This window comes from Lagenorhynchus albirostris, chromosome 20, assembly GCF_949774975.1.
Source record: "Lagenorhynchus albirostris chromosome 20, mLagAlb1.1, whole genome shotgun sequence".
NCBI lineage: Eukaryota > Metazoa > Chordata > Mammalia > Artiodactyla > Delphinidae > Lagenorhynchus > Lagenorhynchus albirostris.
Genome location: NC_083114.1, coordinates 12,404,671 through 12,425,317, shown reverse-complemented (window position 1 = coordinate 12,425,317; position 20,647 = coordinate 12,404,671). Strand labels below are relative to the sequence as shown.

Genomic DNA, 20,647 nt, shown 5'->3' with positions numbered 1-20,647 from the left:
GTGGTAACAGCTCTGCATTGGTCGGTGTCCTGGCAGGGAACAGACAGCACATTTAAAATGTGAATCATTTGAAGAGAGTTAAGGCACTATCTACAAGGTTGTAGGGCAGAGTTTAAGAACAAAGGATAGGCAGAGATGTTACCATCCCTAGGCCTGGAGGGACAGGAAGGCAGTTATGAGAATTCAGAAAGGATGGGTATGGGGAGAGGGCTACCTGGCAGGAGCTGTGGCTTTCCTTAAAATGAAGCATCTGACCCACAGGGACCTGGGAGGGAGCTGAGGAATAAATATCCCAGCCTCACTCTCCTCTTTCCTCCCCATCTCCTGCTGGCGCCTCCTCAAGCCAGTTCCAATCAGAAGCCAGAAGTTAAGGGAGTCCATTGGCACTGCTTGCATAGGTTGACCTCCCGGGACACAAGCAGAGTAGAGAAAGGTGTGGAAAGGTTCTGGAGGAAGGAGATATCTGGCACAACCTTCCTCAACTTGGGCCCCATTTGCTGTTCTCTGCCAGGCTGCTGCCCACTGAGTGCTCCAGCAATGGTGGACACCAAGATGCTCTAAACAGGGGGGCAGGTGACAGTGTTACAGGGATACCCTCCTTTCTTCAAAGACTTTGGCCATCTGTCCTGACCCCAAAAGACCACCCAATCTGGGTCCCTTGGGATGCTGTGGCTAGAGGGACTGGGAGCTCTGGGACTGGAGACCCAACCAGAAGTTACTGTGGATAAGCCTTTTAGTCAGCTTATCTTAAGAATGAAAGATCAAACTAGGGCAAGGCTGCACTCTGCTCAGGGGTGAAATGGCTGATTTGGATAAAATGGTCCCTAAAATCTCAGCTCTGACTTTTGGAGTTTGAGATCATTCCTCAACCACTAGCATGGCAACAGGAACGAGCTCTGTGTGTGTGTGTGTGTGTGTGTGTGTACTAGGCCACAACTCAGCCTCAGACACATCCCCTCTGCCTCATTCCTGCCCACATCCTCCTCCTTCTAGGGCAGAGAGCTCAGATGCTCACCCGGGAGACTTCACTGAAGGGATCCTGAGAGGTTCCACCGCCTGTGCCTGGAGTTCTTCCATTTCAGACCACTTTCCATGATCTTGGGCAGCTAGCTCCCCAGTTCTTTCATGATCTGGTGTAACTGTGGCCACTTTTTCCCTTAATTTTCCCCTAACTTTGTATTAGCTTTGCCACATGTAATGCTCCACATTTTGCCTTAAACGTACCACTTCCTTCAGCCAATTCTTTTAAATATTGTGTTTCGTTACAGAAGCATTAGAATTATACTTCCGAAAGGTTGGGAAATGCAGTAACAAAAATCTACCTGTGATCCTACTGCCCTAGTGCAACTAGTATTATTTTTGTGTATTATCTTCTAGTTTGTTCGTATGAATGATGATTTATATAGTCATCTTCATGGCATATCTGATTTTTTTTTTTTTTTTTTGCCATGCCACACAATTTGTGGGATCTCAGTTCTCTGACCAGGGATTGAATCCGGGCCACAGCAATGAAAGCCCAGAGTCCTAACCACTGGGCAACCAGGGAACTCCCTGGCATATCTGATTTTTTTACCCATATTACATCACAACTTTTCCCCCCCCCATGTTTCTGTGGAGTCTTCACAATGCTTGCAGCCTCTTGAAGATAACTGGCTATTTGTGGCTGGCTGTAGTCTTTTATTTGTTTGAAATACACTATCATTTTTGAATAATCTAAAAAATTTTTAAAGAAGATAAAGAGCTCATAATCTCACCACCCAGATAGTACAGAATTATATACAGACTATGCAGACAATTCTTAAAAATACTTAAAAAAAAAAGACATGCTGATACTTATAAAAGTAAAAACTTCCTCATCCTCCATCTTCAACTTCTCTGCCCAGTTTTCCACCATTAACAAATTCTGTGTATACGTACACACACACGCTTTTTTTTTTCTTTCTTTTTTTTTTGCGGTACGCGGGCCTCTCACTGTTGTGGCCTCTCCCGTTGTGGAGCACAGGCTCCGGACGCACAGGCTCAGTGGCCATGGCTCACGGGCCCAGCCGCTCCGTGGCATATGGGATCTTCCCGGACCGGGGCACGAACCTGCGTCCCCTGCATCGGCAGGCGGACTCTCAACCACTGCGCCACCAGGGAAGCCATTTTTCCCCATTTTTAAGGTACTGACATCATATAGCACCACACCCTGTTCTGTATTGTGTTTTTTCTTTCCACTTGTATGTTGGAAATCTCCTAAAAGTCATTAAATGTTTTCATTCACCAATCGATGCCTATGTATCAAAATTAAATTTTTTTCCCCACATTATTCATTGTAGAAAACTTAGGAATTTTTGATAAGTAAAGATATAAAAACAGAATTGTCCACTTATACCTTTTGGTCATAACAAATCCTAACATTTGGCATTAAAAATTTTATTATATAAAATCTTAATTATGTATAATTTAAACATCTTATTTTGTAGTCTGCTTTTTGGCTTAGCAACGTAGCATGAACATTTTTCTCCTGCTACAGAGTGTAGTTCCACTGTATTGATAAACTACAATGCACTCTATCCATTTTCATATTGTTTGATAATTAGATTGTTTCTATTTTTTAATGTTAAAAACAGCCATGTGGGGCTTCCCTGGTGGCGCGGTGGTTGAGAGTCCGCCTGCCGATGCAGGGGACACGGGTTCGTGCCCCGGTCCGGGAAGATCCCACATGCCGCGGAGCGGCTGGGCCCGTGAGCCATGGCCGCTGAGCCTGCGCGTCTGGAGCCTCTGCTCCGCACCGGGAGAGGCCACAACGCTGAGGCCCGCGTACCGAAAAAAAAAAAAACCGAAAAACAGCCATGTGGCAAATATCTTGGTAGCTTAATCATTTGAAAAGTGACTTTTATTGTCTTTTTTCTTATTGCACGTAATGTTTATTTAGAAAAATTAGAATATATGGATAAGAAAAACTATAAAATAAAAATCACTATAACTTCACCCACCCAGAGATAAATCACTTTTTTTTTTTTTTTTTTTTGCGGTACTTGGGCCTCTCACCGTTGTGGCCTCTCCCGCCGCGGAGCACAGGCTCCGGACGCGCAGGCTCAGCAGCCATGGCTCACGGGCCCAGCCGCTCCGCGGCATGTGGGATCCTCCCAGACCGGGGCACGAACCCGTGTCCCCTGCATCGGCAGGCGGACTCTCAACCACTGCGCCACCAGGGAAGCCCAGATAAATCACTTTTTACATATGTTCCTGTAGTTCTTCCAGATTTTTCTACAAATATTTTAATATATTAGTTCTACTTGGTAACATTTTTTTTCATTTCAAAATATATCTTGTTTTTTTCATGTCAATAAAAGTCTCTCTTAGTAGTTGTATAATATCCCATCATATGGACTTGCTTCTTCACTTAACTAATCTCCTGTTGGACTTTTGTGTTGTCTTCAGTTTTACTCTATTGCAAACAATGTTGCAAGGAACATTCTTTTACAAAGCCTCCCCCCGCCCCCGCATTTCTAATTATCTCCTTAGGATGAATTCCAAAAAGAGAAATTACTAAGTCAAGAGAAATGCACATCTGATGGCTTTTGATCATACTGTCAAATTGCCATGCACAATAATTGAACCAATTTGTACACTGACCTCAGTCATGATTGGGAGAGCCTACTTCCCTTCTCCATACAAACACTGCATGGGATAATTAACAACAACACAAAAACAACCAACTGTTCCAAATTTGACAAGTAAAAAAATAACATCACATTTACATTTTCAAATACTTAATTTCCAGTAATATTGACATTTAAAAATGTGTCTACGGACATCCCTGGTGGCGCAGTGGTTAAAAATCCACCTTCCTATGCAAGGGACATGGGTTCGAGCCCTGGTCCGGGAAGATCCCACATGCCATGGAGCAACAAAGCCCTTGCACCACAACTACTGAACTTGCGCTCTAGAGCCTGCAAGCCACAACTACTGAGTCTGCTGGCCTAAAGCCTGTGCTCGGCAACAAGAGAAGCCACGGCATGAGAAGCCCACGCCCGCAATGAAGAGTGGCCCCCGCTCACTGCGAGTGGAGAAAGCCTGTGTACAGCAACAAAGACCCAACACAGCCAAAAATAAATAAATAAATATATTTTAAAAAAGTGTGTCTATTTATTTATATTTCTTCTGTGAATTGTTTGTTCACATTCTTTGCCCATTTCTCTATTGGAGAATTTATCATTTCTTATTTCTTTATACTAAAAACTTTCAACATTTAAATTTTTTATTGTAGTAAAGTGTACATAACATAGAATTTGCTATCGTAAGTATTTTTAAGTGTACAATTTAATGGCATTAAATACATTCACACTGTTGTACAGCCATCACCACTATCCATTTCTAGAATTCTTTTAATCTTGCACAGCTGAAATGCTGTGTCCATTAAACAGTAACTGTCTACTCTTCCCTCCCCACCCCCAGACCTCGGCAACCATGATTCTACTTTCTGTCTCTATAAATATAACTACTCTAGGAACCTCATATAAGTGAAATCATACAGTATTGTTCTTTTGTGACTTGCTTATTTCACTTAGCATAATATCTTCAAGGTTCATCCATGTTGTAGCACGTGTCAGAATTTCCTTCCCTTTTAAGACTGAATAATATTCCATCGTATGTGTAGACAACATTTTGCTTATCCATTAATCCAACCATAGATATTTGGGCTGCTTCCACTCCTTTGCTATTGCGAATAACAGTGCTATGAATATGGATGTTCAAATACAGGCATATATTTTTTAAACCAGTTTGACATTTGCCTTTTAATTTTGCTTATTATACTTTTGTTATGTGCTAAGGTTAAATATTTTTATTTTAGTCAAATCCATTAATCTCTCCCTGTATGGCTTCTGCCATTGATGCCAAGCTTAAAACAATCCATCCCCATTTTATTTTATTATTTTTTATTTTTAAATTTTTTTTGTGGTACGCGGGCCCCTCACTGTTGTGGCCTCTCCCGTTGCGGAGCACAGGCTGCGGATGCGCAGGCTCAGCGGCCATGGCTCACGGGCCCAGATCTTCCTGGACCGGGGCACGAACCCGTGTCCCCTGCATCGGCAGGCAGACTCCCAACCACTGCGCCACCAGGAAAGCCCCATCCCCATTTTAATATCACAATACTTACCTATGTATTTTTTCTACTCCCTTATATATATTTATACACTTACATTTATAGTTCATCTGAAATATATCTTGTTATGTGAAATAGAGGCCTTGCTTTTTTTTCCCCTCTGTAAATGGCTAATTGTCGCATCACCATATCCATCACTAATTTGAAATACATATATTACACATACACACAGGTGGGGATGTTTTCAGACCTTCTATTCTGTTTCCTTGGTTTCCTTGTTAATTATGTTGGGGAAGCTTAAGGAAAGGATACTCAAAGGCAATTGCTAGCCTCATGCGAGACACTATATTTAAAGGTCAAAGGCGAGCTGCCAAACTATCCTGTCTGTATCTCCTTCTCTGTTTTCTTTTACATGATGCCTCTGTATTGGTTAAGTTCTTCATTCCCTGTTGCTTCCTGTCAGTTCTTTAGTTGAGACCTAGTGGAAAGCTCAGATGAGGATTCTCAGGATTTGTGTAATCCTGATTTTTGTTACACCCTGGGGAAGGTGCCTATGGATATAGTGACAGATGTCAGTAGCATTTGGACTCTGCTGGAAACTTTTCCAATGCTCCTGAGCATGGGTCCACCATCCCTAAGGGGAAGATAAGCTCCCAGGGGCTCTACACCGGGAGCTAGATTTTCTCCTCTCTGCAGAAGTTTCCCTCCTGCAAAGCATGTGGATTGTCCTGATATGAGAGGCAGGTGAATTGCACTGTGCAATGTACAGACAATCTGTGTTTATAAACATTTCTAAAACTCAGCTCCTTCAAACCAGGCTCCCAGGACGCTGTGGGCCATGTTGGTCTCTGCTCAACTCAAACTAAAGTTCTGGGGTGAAACTAGTTTGAAGGCCTGGTTGGAGCGGATCCTAGGGTCAGGCAGCGTGCTGGACCAAAGCCATACTGTTTTAATTACTGTTACCTTAAAATAGCTCAATAATCTGTAAGACGCATCTGTAAAGCATTTATAGTAGTTTAATTATTTTTATGCATAACTGTCTGGGTAGATGGAACAGGTGTCACAAGGAAGTAAGGCACAGGAATTAAGTGAATCCTCTCGAGTCACTCAGCAAGTCAGGTTTCCGTCACAGTGGAATTCGGAGAACCTGACTCCTGTCCCCGTGCTCCACAGAAAGCCCGCTCTGCTGCGCCGCTGGGCAGGCGGGGCGTGGGTGAAGGCAGCGAGGCGGACAGGCTGCGGTCTCGCCGCCGCGGCGAGGAGCGCGGTGACCCAGCCCCGGCCGGCTCCAGGGGCGGGGCCGGCGGCCGCCCGTGGGGGATGCGCGCTGCAGGCCGCACCGCCTGGGCTCCGGCCGAGTCGCCTCGCGCCCGCCACGCCCGCCGGACCCGCGCCGCGGAGCGCACCCTCGGCACTGGCCTGCGGCAGCCGGAGCCGCCTCCACCGTGAGGCCCGCGGCGGATAGGGAGTTGGCGCCGGCCGGGAGGCATGACGGGTCGCCGGGCGCCGGGGGAGAAGCGCTGGCAGCTGGTGCGCTGGTGAGTGAGCACCGGGGGGCGCGGGGCCTGGTGCGGGCGCGAACCCTCGCGCCCCGCGTGCTGGGGCTGGGCCGGGCGCGGGAAGGAGCGGGGGCGCTGGCCCGAACTTTCTTCTCGTGCGGAGGCAGAGGGGCTGGGTTTAACGAGAGGCGCTGCGCTACCTGGTCATCGCCATCCGGCGTCTCCGAGCTTGGTCTTTGCGGTTCTCCAGAGCGATCGTCGCCGGTACCCTGGACCCTGTTCCTGACGTCAGGCTTTGGAGGGACCCCGGTCCTCCTTACAGACTCGTTGTGGGGTTTCCTCACTTTCCTCCCCGCGCCTTAGCTCTCTTTGTGCAGTGGGGTACCCCCTCCTACCCTCATTCCTTCTGCTGCTCGGGTCGGCCAAGGACTAGGCCCCGCCCAAGAGGGCACAACCTACAATTCTCACCTCTCCTGTTCAAGGAGGTGCTTCAGTTCACCTACACGCGGACCGGTGGCTGTGGGCACTTGGGGGATAGGGTGTTTGAGAAGGGGGGCCTAGGAAGGGAGGGAAGAGGTCCCCGTGTAGGTGGGTGGTTGCCCCTACCCCACCGAGTCCTACCCAGGCTGGGAAATCAGAGCCTGCTGGTGTCAGGTGGCGAGACTGCAGGCCAAGAGGGTTTCAGACGCATCGCAAAGGGGTTGGGCGCACGTCCCTGTTGTCCGAATGTTCAGGGCCGTTTCAACCAGGGGCCTGACCTCTGCTTGGCGGAACTTAGAATGCAGGGCAGCCTGCTCAGCCCACTCCTGCCCTGGAAGGACTCCAAGAATGTCTGGCTGGGACCCCTCCCCATCGCAAATCATCCCACCCAAACCAGGGCCAGGAGCATCTTTGAAGTAGCATTCCGGAACACCTCTCACCAGGTACATTCTGTAGCCTGAATACAAAGAACAACAATAAAATCGTTAATAATAGCAACCTGGCTTCCAGAGCACTTCCTACTGGCTCTACCATAATCAGGCATTGATTCAGTTACTCTTCACAGTGATACTCAGGGGAAGGCATTAGCACCCCCCTCTTTCAGATGAGGAAACTGAGGCTCAGAGAAGGAAAGTGGTTAATCAATGTCACCCAGCAAGCAAGTGACAGAGTCAGGGTTTGAACTCAGGGCTTCCCCAGGGGCTTAACTCCTCCTCTGTTTCGCTTCATGTTTCCTGAACACAGGGCCTGGCTGCCCATCCAAGTTCACCTTGTCAAAAAAAACCTCAGCATGTCAGAGCAGGAGAGGGGTCAGTGGGTCAGCCTGCTCAGCCCATCCCGCCTTTGTTCAAGGGTTCCAAGAATCAAAGTCCAAATAATCAAAATTATTATTTAGCAGTGGAGCTACTCTTCAGATGAAACCTCAGTACATAAATCAGATAAAAGTAGAGTTAATCTGTTTGAAGATCTGGTGGGGAGTGGGCAGTTACTTAGTGCCCTCTCCCTGGAAAGGAGGCACCACCCTAGGATCCCAGAACTTCCCAGATCACTTTGTGCAGTTTGATTCCTTCCCTCACTTCATGGAGGAGGAAACAGGAAGAGTGTTAAAGGGGCAGAGCTTGGATTCCTGCTCTGACTCTCTCTGCCCTGATGCCTGTCTGGGCTGGATCTTGGGCTGAACCTGATGAAGCATAAATCATTATTAGTACCCTAATTAGGTTTAAAATTTTTTTATTTATTTGTTTTTTATTATTTATTTTATTTATTTATTTTGGCTGCACCAGGTCTTAGTTGCGGCACGCGGGATCTTCATGGCATGCGGGATCTTTCTTTTTTTTCTAGTCGTGGCAGGTGGACTTCTTAGCTGTGGCATGCATGCAGGATCTAGTTTCCCGACCAGGGATCGAACCTGGGCCCCCTGCATTGGGAGTACGGAGTCTTACCCATTGGACCACCAGGGAAGTCCCTAGTACCCTAATATAGGTTTTAGGTCACCTTTCACTCCTGGTTAAAAAAGCCCATTGCTCTGAGAAGGTCCTGAAGACGTGACTTGAGTGATCAGACAGCACTCTTTTCTTTTTTAAAGATAAATTTATTTATTTATTTTTGGCTGCATTGGGTCCTCCATTGCTGTGCGTAGGGCTTCTTTAATTGCGGTGGGCAGGGGCTACTCTTCCTTGTGGTGTGCGGGCTTCTCATTGCAGTGGCTTCTCTTGTTGTGGAACACGGGTTCTAGGCGAGCGGGCTTCAGTAGTCATGGCGCGCGGGCTTCAGTAGTCATGGCACGCAGGCTCAGTAGTTGTGGCACACAGGCTTAGTTGCTCCGTGGCATGTGGGATCTTCCCAGACCAGGGTTCGAACCCGTGTCCCCTGCATTGGCAGGTGGATTCTTAACCACTGCACCGCCAGGGAAGCCCTGGCAGGGAGCACTCTTGAAGGCAAGACACCTTCTGAACTCCATGGCACACTCCCAACATGATCAGCCTTGGCCTCTGCTTCCAGGATTTCAGATTGAATCAGTTTTCTCAATTCAAATTGGCTTAAGAGAAAAAGGGAATTTACTGGTGTTTATGTAACTGAAAACACCAAGAACTTTCCATGTTTCAAGCAAAACTGGATTCACGTGCTCAAATAATGTCACCAAATAACGCCCTACTCTCTCCTTTCTCTTTCCTCTGTTACCTTTTTATTCCCTTGTGGAAGTGAGGTGGCTCTCAGGAGCCGCAGGCAGCCCTCCAGACGAACAACCCTCCGGGAAAGACAGCTTCCCTTTCTCAGCGGTTCTAGCAGAAGTTTCAGAATGTCATCCCATTGGCCTGTTTTGGGTCACATGGCCATCCTTCAGCCAATCACCATGGCAAGGGGGATGGACTGCTCATATTGGCCAGGCTGGGTCATATGCTCATCTTGGGAACTGGGGGCTGGGGTTAACTCCACCCAAACAACAAAATTTTGAGTGGGAGAGAGGGTGGTGAATACTCATTGGGCAACAAATATGTCTGATGTCTACCTACTCTTTTAGAGCAGCTCTTGCTTTGGAGGCTCCTCCTCCAAACTCTCCATAAAGTACCAAAAACTAAATTAGAATTTGGTTGGGTTCTTCAGCTCGTTATTAGATATGTATGACTTTTTAGCTTCTGATTATTTCTGAGGGCCTGTTGCCCAGTTTATGACGGTGGGGCTTCAGATCTGGGAGAAGGAACTGACAGAAGCTAGAGGCTAAGGCTGTGTGAGTACTTGAAAAACATTTCAAAGTGCTCTGGCAACATTCTTTTTACTGACTGTAAAGTATTCCATTCTAAGTTGAACCATAATTTCTTTGTCTAGCCTCTACTGATGACCTTTTAGGGAATTTTTTTTTTTTTTTTTTTTTTTGCCGTTGTGGCCGCTCCCGTTGCAGAGCACAGGCTCTGGACGCGCAGGCTCAGCGGCCATGGCTCACGGGCCCAGCCGCTCCGCGGCATGTGGGATCTTCCGGACCGGGGCACGAACCCGTGTCCCCTGCATGGGCAGGTGGACTCTCAACTACTGCACCACCAGGGAAGCCCTGTTGTTTTAATTTTTATTTCTTATATAAGTTGATTTTTTTATGTTTTTTGTGTTTCTATTTTTGTAAACTCCTCATTTGTTTCCTTTGTCCTTTTTTTCCATGTTGATTTGCTCATTATATATATATATATTTTCATATTAATCTACAAAAGCTCTTTATCATGGAGATGCCTTTTTTAATTTCTTAGTAAATTTTATATTTTAGAACAGTTTTATTTTTTTAAGATTTTTTTTATGTGGACCATTTTAAAAGTCTTTATTGAATTTGTTACAGTATTGCTTCTGTTTTTATTTTATTTTATTTTTTTTTATGTTTTGGTTTTTTGGCCATGAAGCATATGGGATCTTAGCTCCCCGACCAGGGATCGAACCCGATACTTTGCCTGCTTTGGAAGGAGAAGTCTTAACCACTGGACTGCCAGGGAAGTCCCTAGAACAGTTTTAGATTTACAGAAAAATTGAGAAGATAGTACAAAGAGTTCCCATATACCCCACACCCAGTTTCCCATATTATTAGCTTCTTACATTAGTATGGTACATTTGTTACAATAATGAACCAATGTTGATACATTATTTTGACTAAGTTCCATAGGTTATTTAGCTTTCTTATGTCCTTTTTCTGTTCTAGGGTCCCATCCAGATACCACATTGCATTTAGTAATTAATGTAATTCTTCTTCTTGGCTGTGACAGTTTCTTGGACTTTCCTTGTTTTTGATGACTTTGAAAGTGTTAAGGAGTCCTGGTCATATTTTGTAGAATGTGCCTCAATTGGGATTTGTCTGATGTTTTTCTCATTATTAGATTGGGGTCATGAGTTCTGGGGAAAAAGACCACGAGGATAGAGTGCCATTGTCATGCATCATATCAAGAATACATACTGTCAACATAGCTTATCAATGTTGACGTTGACTTTGATCACCTGGCTGAGGTAGTATTTGTCAGTCTTCTCCACTGTAAAGTTGCTCCCCTCCCCCTTTCTATAGTATATACTCTTTGGAAGGAAGTTACTCTGTGAAGCCCATGTCTAAGTAGAGTGGAGTTATGGTTCACCTCTTTGAGGACAGAGTGCTTCCATATATTGTTTGGAATTCTTCCGCACCCGAGATTTGTCTCTTTCCTTCCCATTTATTTATTCAATCACTTATTTATATCAGTATGCACTGTTAGATATTTGTTTATTTTAACAACAGCTTTATGGGAATTCACGTGCCTCACAACTTACGCAAAGTGTAAAATTCAGTGAGAATATATTCACAGGGTTGTGCAAATATCACCACAGTCAATTTTAGAACATTTTCATCATCCCCCAGAGAAATCCCATAACCTTCAGCAGTCCCTCTCCTCCATTTCCTCCCACCCCACCCTCCCCCAGCTTTAAGCAACCGCTCGTCTCCTTTCTCGCTCTCTGGATTTGTCTATTCTGGACATCATTTCATATAAATGGAATCCTACAGTATGTGGTCCTTTGTGACTGGCTTCTTTCACTTAGCAAAATGTTTTCAAGGTTCAGGTTTCGATGCCTGCCTGACCTTCCCCAGTGTTCAACTGAAAAAATAAGTGTAACCTGTAAAGTGCCTGACCCTTCTCTCTTTTGGTGATGGGTTGTATCCTCCTGGAGGTGTCACCCACCTCCACAACGGGGGGACTCTTACTATGGGCAACTTCTACCCCTCCCCCCCCTTTCTCATTCCTTTTGAAATGTCCCTGACTATGCCCATGTCTTGATGCCTACTTTTCCAGGGATAATCTGAGAAGCTGGTCCTTGCTAAAGTGTTTTTTTTTAATTTTTTAAATTTTTGACTGCATTGGGTCTTGGTTGCTGTGCGTGGGCTTTCTCTAGTTGCGGCGAGCAGGGGCTACTCTTCATTGCGGTGCGTGGGCTTCTCATTGAGGTGGCTTCTCCTGTTGCAGAGCACGGGGTCTAGGCACAAGGGCTTCAGTAGTTGTGGCTCACGGGCTCTAGAGCACAGGCTCAGTAGTTGTGGCGCACGGGCTTAGTTGCTCCGCGGCATGTGGGATCTTCCTGGACCAGGGCTCGAACCCGTGTCCCCTGCATTGCCAGGTGGATTCTTAACCACTGTGCCACCAGGGAAGCCCCTTGCTAAAGTTTTAATGGCTGCTCGTGCCTTACAAGGTTGACCCTTTGCAGTATTTAATCTCCTTCTGTGTACTCTTCAATAGAATTTCAGGTACAAAACAGATTAATAGGGAAGATATTTGGGGATGGATGGTGTTCTGTTTTTCCTATATTTAATGAAGTGCAGTGCAGCAAATACACTTACGAAGTTAACACATTGGATTCATTAATGGAGATCATCTGTGTCAGAGCATTCTGTGGAAGAAACTGCCCAAGAACGTAGTGAGTTGATCACTGTGGCTGTTGTGATTTTTATGGAAACTGGCTCAGTCGAACAGGGTGCTGGGTGAGGGTGTGGCAGGGATTTCAGAGAAGATCAGACACAGTCTTTGCACTCTAGCAGGGAGACAGACAGGCACATAAATAACTCACGCGGGCAGAGAGCAACGTTGTGATCAAGGTTAAGCAAAGCATCCCTGGAACCTGGGAGCAACTTCGGATTCTGGCTGGGGGCGTGGGGACAGATTTTTAGAGGCAGTGTGGTTTGAGCAGTTGGGGTGGGGTAGGGCAAGACTCAGATGGAGGGAGGGCGACTGAGATCTGAGCACAGCCTGAGCAAAGGCTCCGAGGTAAGAAAAGGCAGGGCGTCTCTGGAGAAGGACAAACAGATGGGGAATGCAGGGGTCTGTATGCGTGAATGTGGGCGGGGGTGGGGGGGCATGTAATGGTGGGAAAGGCTGGCGGGGAGCAAAGTGGGGAAGAATTAAACCTCTCAGGTGAGCTGTTCGGAGGACAGTTGATATGTAGTGGGAAACCACTAACCTTTTTGGGCAGGGGAGGAGCTGACAAGATCTGTGTTGGGAAGTGGGGGCTGGTATGGAGGAGGAAAGGATGTGTGTGTGCACGGAGGGAACTGGATGCCAGGGCTGAAGGTGCAGAGAAGGCCTGTCTCTGTTGCTTCCTGGATGTGTGACCTTGGACAAGTTCACTTCCGTCCCCTGAGCCTCTTTTCCTCATCTCTAAAATGGGATCCACCAGTTCTGAGGGGTTTGATGTGCAGCTTGGAGGAGAGAGTGCAGGGAGTGGGTTTGTCTGTCGTCGGTGAAGCAGGTAAAGCCAGTGACTGGTGAGGACTGATGGGGATGGTGGGAAGGAAAGGAGATAATGATGACCATGTGACAGAAGCTTCCCTGGCATTATCTCATTTAATCATCTTAACAACCCTTCAGAGTGGGTGTTATTAGTACTCCCATTATACAGATGAGGATTCAGGGACTCACAGTGGAAAAATTAGTCACCTGAAGCTGGGAAGTAGAATCCAGGTCAGGGTGTCTGCAAAGAGTGGAGGACAGTCCCTTACACCTGCCTTGGGGAAATGGGAGTCGGGGAGAGGAGGGGGGGCTATGGCAAGGAGGGGGAGCGCATATCGAGGAGCCCAAGGATGGGGAAAGGCATAGAAACTCATCCTCAGAATAGAATGGGATTAATCAGGGCAGGCTTCCTGGAGGAGACAAGTTTTGAGCCAGGTTTTATAGGACAGGAGTCATCTTGGGGCAGGAAGTAGGTCATGGAGGAAGGTCATGTCCCAAACAGAAGTCATAAAGTCAGGATCTTCCCTCCCAAACTTGTCCTTGTCCAGCTTGAATGGCACTGCAGCCAGATGCCCGCACAAACCAGGAACTCAGGAACAACTTTGTTGTCTGTCTCCCCTTCACCCATGTCCAGCCCATCCCCTGGACCAGTGGACACTACCTCCTTCGCTCACTTGAGTCCTCCCATGTCTCTCCATCTCCAGCACTATCCCCTGTACAAACCAACACTGTCCCACCTGGACCCCTCCAGGAACATCTAACCTGGCTACCTTGCTCTTTTTCCACCAGGATGATCTTACTGAAATGCCCATCAGATCATATCGAAGAGAGTGAAGGGAGACAGGCGGGGACCAGACGTTTTGGTTTGGGAGATCACAGGAGCAATGAAAGCCCTCTGCCCTCCAGCAACCTGCATTCTGGGAAATCTCCTCCCCCAGCAGATAGCCTGTGCCCCATCGGGCAGTATCAGAGCACCTGCACAACTTTCTCTTTTCATAGCACTTTATGCAGTTTGTAATTTCATAACACGGACACACACACACAATTAAACATTTGGAATAATGGGTAATACCTCTCCTGTATAAAAAGACACACTGTTAAAAAGTCACTCCCCCATCCCCACCATTCCCCCAGCTCTCCCTTACCCCCACCCAGGTAACTACTTTTATTAGCTTTTGTGTCTCCAGAATTTCTACGTATGAAGATAAGCAAACAGGAATTCCTACTTTATTCTCTCCCCCTTTTTAAACATAAAGTACACATACTGCCCTTTCTGCACTTGATTTTTATTCTCTTAACAACGTATCCTGGGGCTTCCCTGGTGGCACAGTGGTTAAGAATCCGCCTGCCAATGCAGGGGACATGGGTTCGAGCCCTGGTCTGGGAAGATCCCACATGCCGGGGAGCAACTAAGCCCGTGCGCCACGACTACTGAGCCTGTGCTCTAGAGCCGCGAGCCACAGCTAGTGAGCTCATGTGCCACAACTACTGAAACCCACGCACCTAGAGCCCATGCTCCGCATCAAGAGAAGCCACCGCAATGAGAAGCCCGCGCACCGCAATGACGAGTAGCCCTTGCTTGCTGCAACTGGAGAAAGTCCGTGTGCAGCAACGAAGACCCAACGGAGCCAAAAATAAAAATAAATAAATTTTTTTTAAAAAAAGTGTTTTAATTGAGGGCATTCTCTGTGTACTATCATGCAAAGAGCTCCAGGATTCATTGTTTTTTAATATAAATTTATTTTATTTTATTTATTTATTAAACAGTGCCACGGATTACCTTGTCCAACATGCTAGAATCTGTAGATAAATTCTCTGAAGGGGGATCGCTGGATTACAGAGGAATTACATGTATAATTTAGACAGATGTTGTCAGGCTATCCAGCAGAGGGCTTGTACCAATTGACAATCCCATGGGCAATGTATGAGAGGGCCTGTTTAAATGATATATTGTTCATGTGATTATTTGATGGCTTCTCTCCCCACAAAACTGTAAACTCCAGGATGGCAGGATTATGTATCTTTTGCTCATTGTCGTGGGCCCTCAATAAATACTGAATTAATGGACAGATTTATGATTCTACCAGGAACGGGTGGCCAGGGTGCGTGAGATCCTTTCGTGTTCACCTTGCCCAGTTCAGCTTCCCCGATCCTTGCTCTGGGCTGATTGTCGATCCAGAGGGTGGCTGGGACCCTGTGAGTGACCCTTGAGGTTCTGGAAGATCTAATCCTGACATCTGACTCATGATCCCCACTCCAGAGCAGATTTTCTCCTGCTGTGAACTTAAGAAATCCAATGTCTCAGTCTTATAAAGGGCTTGGAGAATGGACACTTGTCTGATGCTTAAATCCCCTGCCCAGCCTCTGCTTACATACCTCTGGTGACAGGGAACTCACTCCTTCCAAGTGACTCCTTTCAACTTCAGACAACTAACTTTTTTTTTTTTTTTTTGCTGTACGCGGGCCTCTCACTGTTGTGGCCTCTCCCGTTGTGGAGCACAGGCTCCGGACACGCAGGCTTAGCGGCCATGGCTCACGGGCTCAGCCGCTCCGCGGCATGTGGGATCTTCCCGGACCGGGGCACGAACCTGCGTCCCCTGCATTGGCAGGCGGACTCTCAACCACTGTGCCACCAGGGAAGCCCCAGACAACTAACTTTTTAAAAATAAATTTATTTATTTAGTTTATTTATTTTTGGCTGCATTGGGTCTTCATTGCTGTGTGTGGGCTTTCTCTAGTTGCGGCGAGTGGGGGCTACTCTTTGTTGCGGAGCACGGACTCTAGGCACGTGGGCTTCAGTAGTTGTGGCGCACGGGCTTAGTTGCTCCCTGGCTGTGGGATCTTCCTGGATCAGGGATTGAAACCGTGTCCCCTGCCTTGGCAGGCAGATTCTTAACCACTGAGCCACCAGGGAAGTCCCAGACAACTAACTTGTAAAAAGTTTTTCCATCTATTGAGTTGAAACCTGCTCCCTGTAGCTGCCTCTTCTTCAGGGAATTTTAACGGTGGGTCTCTGGAAACAGGGCTTTCTGGCAGACGAGCAGGGGGTATATTTGGGGACAGGTACCTCTCACCTATCATTTTCTAGCAAGTAGGGCCAACTCCCAAAGGATCCCTGCAGAGCCCCGCCTGCCCACCTCCTCACTCTCTCCTGTCTCGCCTGCAGGTATGTGCAGGAAGGGCGGTTCCGAATTGAGGAGAGGACACTGACAGCCTTCCAGTGGCTCTACAGCCCCCAGCAGCATCGCATCCTCAGCCGTGCCAACCTTGAGTCTCCCTCCAGGTAAGGGGACCCACTGCCCTTACTCTCATCCTTCGTCCAGGCCCCTCCAGTTGGTACTTATTATATAGCAGTCCCACACTGGTCCATAAACTCCCAGTGGGGAACCACAGTCCTCAGTGGCAAAGAGGCCTTGCAGGGTCTTTGAAAGAGTCTGTCAGCCGGGGTGCTTGTCAAGCCTAGAATGCACTGAGTGATTTGAGGCAAATCATTTTCTTTGCTTTCTCCTCCGTAAAATGGGTATGATCATATTTTCCCTGCCTTCTATCAGGAAGATCATGAATCTCAAGTGAAATGATGCCTGGAGATCATCAGCTGGTTCCTTTTATTTTATACTTTTGGCCGTACCGTGTGGCATGTGGGAATCTTAATTCCCGGACCAGGGCTAGAACCTGTGCCCCCTGCAGTGGAAGCGCAGAGTCTTAACCCCTGGACTGCCAGGGAAGTCCCGCTGGTTCCTCTTTAAGAGGGAGAGTGGCTGGCATATTTGCTGGGCAGTCCCTGCTTTGACCTGGGTAGAGCCAGCCCTTCCTTTCTTGTCGCTCTCCTCCGCCATGCCAGAGAACCCAGCTAGGATCCTGAGTCCAGGTGAGGGGCACCCAGCTTCCTGCTCCCAGGCTCCTTCCCGCCCACTCTTCCTCCACACTGCGGACAGACATGAGCCGTGTTAGCAGTCTCGATGGAGATATCCCCGGGAGCCCTGCTGCCACACCCCTTCCCAAGGCTTCTGCTAGACCTGACCCAGGACCTTTCTTCCCACTTTCCCCATCAAAACTTCTTTGCACCAGCTTCTAAATTAGCAGGCCCCTTGAAGGCAAGAATGAACAGGTCTTTCCTCCCAGGGGTGGAAAAGAAGAATGGAAGTGATGTCATTTGGGGGTACACCATGTGCTGGCCAGCAAGAGAACAGGGACCATGCTCTTACCGCATCTCCCCAAACCGGCCCCAGGAATAAGGTTCAGAGATGACGGGAGACTTCACCTACCCAGACATCTGCCAGGAGTCCTGTTTAGCTAAGAGCAGTGCATGTGCTCTCTCTTGTCTCAGTGACGATTTCTGAAGGTACAGGAAGCAGTGAGGGGACAGGTATTCTGGATCCAGTTCTGCCCAAAGAGGAAGAATTAATTGGATGATGATGTGACGTGACAGGAACCCTGGGAAAGGTGACTCAGGCCACCTGGGAACTCTTGATGTTCAGGAAATGGGAGGTTAGACAAATGCCCTAAACTCTAGAGGGCAGATTTCAGATCATGCAGAGAAAAGACCGAAACGGCGCTAGAGCTTGAGGCAAGAGTATCAGGAAGGGCGCGGCGATGCGATCCTGAACGTGCAGTTGTGAATGCTTGCAGGGACAGAGAAGGAGGCTGTCCTGGGAACGTGCTGGTGGAGCACAGACAGGAAGGGCACATGGTCGGAATCAGCTTCAGGCAACGTGCAAAGCCCTGTTGTGAGCCAAGCACCATCTGACGTAAAGCAGCTTCTTCCTCACCTCCTTTCCTTTCGTCAAAAGCTCTCCACGACCCGACGTTATCTTATTTGCCTATTTGTTCATTGTCTGTGGCTCCCCCGGAATGTGAGGTCCATGAGGGCAGGGCCTTTTCCCTCTTCTGTATCCCGAGGTCCTAGCCCAGAGAAGGAGCTCATTAATCAGGCACCAAGTGAAGGACACATGAACATAATGCAGGCTCACCGGTAGGAAGGCTGGAAGGGAAGCTAGCTCCAAGACTGATGTGGGCCAGCTATACCCGCCCAAGATAACAGCCAGGGAAGAAGAGGACGGTGGGACCTCCTGCCCATGCAGGTGGCTTGAGGCTAACCTTTTTTGAGCCAAAGAACAAGAATGCTCTTCAGAGTCACAGGAGCCCAGTTGAGTCCATGGCGGAGGGAAGCAATCATAAGATAGGAAGGATGGAGTTATTCAAAATAACTTCAGCTCTCATACCTGGGAAGGCTGCCTCCCAGGAGGCTTGAAGAGGAAGCTGCTATAGCTCTGTGACTCAGCACTCAAAAAATTAACTATTATTCTTTTTTTTTTAAATAAAAAAATTGTATTTACTTAGAAGCATTCAGAATGTCCACAAAACAGCTGCAACTTCTTTTCTTTTTTTTGCAATGACAGAGTGGTATTCAGTTAACAGAACAACAATTATTTCGTATAAGCTGCATCACAGACAACTGAAGATGGAAAAACTACCATCCCCGTATATAACTAATTTGTGCTGTGCACCAACAAGTACCTGCCTTAAATTTCCATGCCAAGTTACAACCCCCATACTGTACCAGGCAAGGTTAGTGGCTATTGAAAATACCACCAGGACAGGGCTATCTAAAGACACATTCGAGGGCTTCCCTGGTGGCGCAGTGGTTGAGAGTCCGCCTGCCGATGCAGGGGACATGGGTGCCCCGGTCCGGGAAGATCCCACATGCCACGGAGCGGCTGGGCCTGTGAGTCATGGCCGCTGAGCCTGCGCATCCGGAGCCTGTGCTCCGCAACGGGAGTGGCCACAACAGTGAGAGGCCCGAGTACCGCAAAAAAAAAAAAAAAAAGACACATTCGGTAGTGTGTTAACTATACAAAAAAAGACACTGTACAGTTTAGAAACAAATCTTACGCAGCCTTACATTTCAGTTTTTTTCTTTAAAAGGAGTGAGTTGTGTACAGGGGGGTTAAATGCTTTATAGACAAGAAAAAAAAAACTGCGCTGGAACCAACGTATTCATCATCATCCCCTGCATCTTCCTCATCTTCCTCCTCTTCCTTTTTCTTGCTTTTTTCAGCCTTGACGACTCGCTTTTTTGCTGCATCAGGCTTCCCTTTAGCTCGGTTTGCAGCAATATCCTTTCCGTACTTTTCCTTCAGCTTAGCAGCCTTCTTCTCCTAAGGCTGCTTGTCATCTGCAGCAGTGTTTTTCCACATCTCTCCCAGTTTCTTTGCAACATCACCCATGGATAGGCCAGGATGTTCTCCTTTGAGTTTTGGACGACACTCAGAACAAAACAAGAAAAAGGCCGAAGGAGGCCTCTTGGGTGCATTGGGATCCTTGCACTTCTTTTTTGTTTCCCCTTTAGGAAGGATAGAAGTTTTCATTTCTCTTTCATAACGGGCCTTGTCCGCCTCCGCCATGTCTTCAGACTTTCCTTTCTCTTTAGCAGACATGGTCTTCCACCTCTCTGAGCACTTCTTAGAAAACTCTGAGAAGTTGACGGAAGCATCTGGGTGCTTCCTCTTGTGCTCCTCCCAGCAAGTTTGCACAAAGAACGCCTGTGATGACATTTTGCCTCTCGGCTTCTTAGGATCTCCTTTGCCCACGCTTAATTATTTTTCCTCCGCGAGGCACAGAGTCGCCCAGTGCCCGTCCGGCTCTCACTTGCCCCGGCGCTGTCTCTCTCAACTATTATTCTTGTATCACAAAAGTTATACTAACTTCTGTGTGTTTATTATGCGTCATGTTGTAAATGCTTTGCAGGCATAAATTGATTTAATCTTCATGACAGTGCTATGATCTAGGTACTGTACTCCCCATTTATCAGATGCAAAGCTGAGGCGCAGGGTAAGTGGCAGTGCCTGCAACCACTACGCGCACTGCCTCTCAGAGGATGTGGCACAGGCCCCAAAGTGGGAGATGGCGAGGGTAATTTTTATCGGCGCAGAGGAAATAAGTTCACGAACCATAAATAAGTGAGCTTAGCATCATTCCTGGTCAGGTTTCAGAGTCTGTTATTAAAGAGATGGTTTGGGGGTACTTAGAAAAGAAAGAGATAGAGGGCCAGCAGCAGTGAGTGAATTCCCTGGGAACCCATCCTGCTGGGGGAAGCTTATTTGCTTTTCTGATTAGTCTTCTAGACTAGAAGGTAGGCTGGGGGTGGTAAAGCAGGAGACAGTGGTTCTGAGTTTCAGCAAGAAATTGTTCTTTTCTTCCCATCAAAGCCTGCAGGTGACACAGAGGAATGTGGGCTGGGGGAAGGCACAGCTAGGGAGGCTGATGAGTGGGCTGCCCTCGCTGAGTCTGCTCAGTGTGTTCATGAGGGACTTGGTGAGGAAGGATGTAGACAGCATGCCAGGGACATTGCCGATGGC

The 20,647-nt window shown here is 47.4% G+C and overlaps 1 protein-coding gene across 1 annotated transcript; it reads right to left on the bottom strand.

Annotated features, from left to right (window-relative positions):
* Positions 1-19,333: 19,333 nt before the first annotated feature.
* Positions 19,334-19,950, bottom strand: LOC132511093 (high mobility group protein B1-like). The gene has a single exon (XM_060133892.1). The coding sequence runs from the start codon at positions 19,841-19,843 to the stop codon at positions 19,448-19,450; it is 396 nt and encodes a 131-aa protein (XP_059989875.1). The 5' UTR covers positions 19,844-19,950; the 3' UTR covers positions 19,334-19,447.
* Positions 19,951-20,647: the final 697 nt, after the last annotated feature.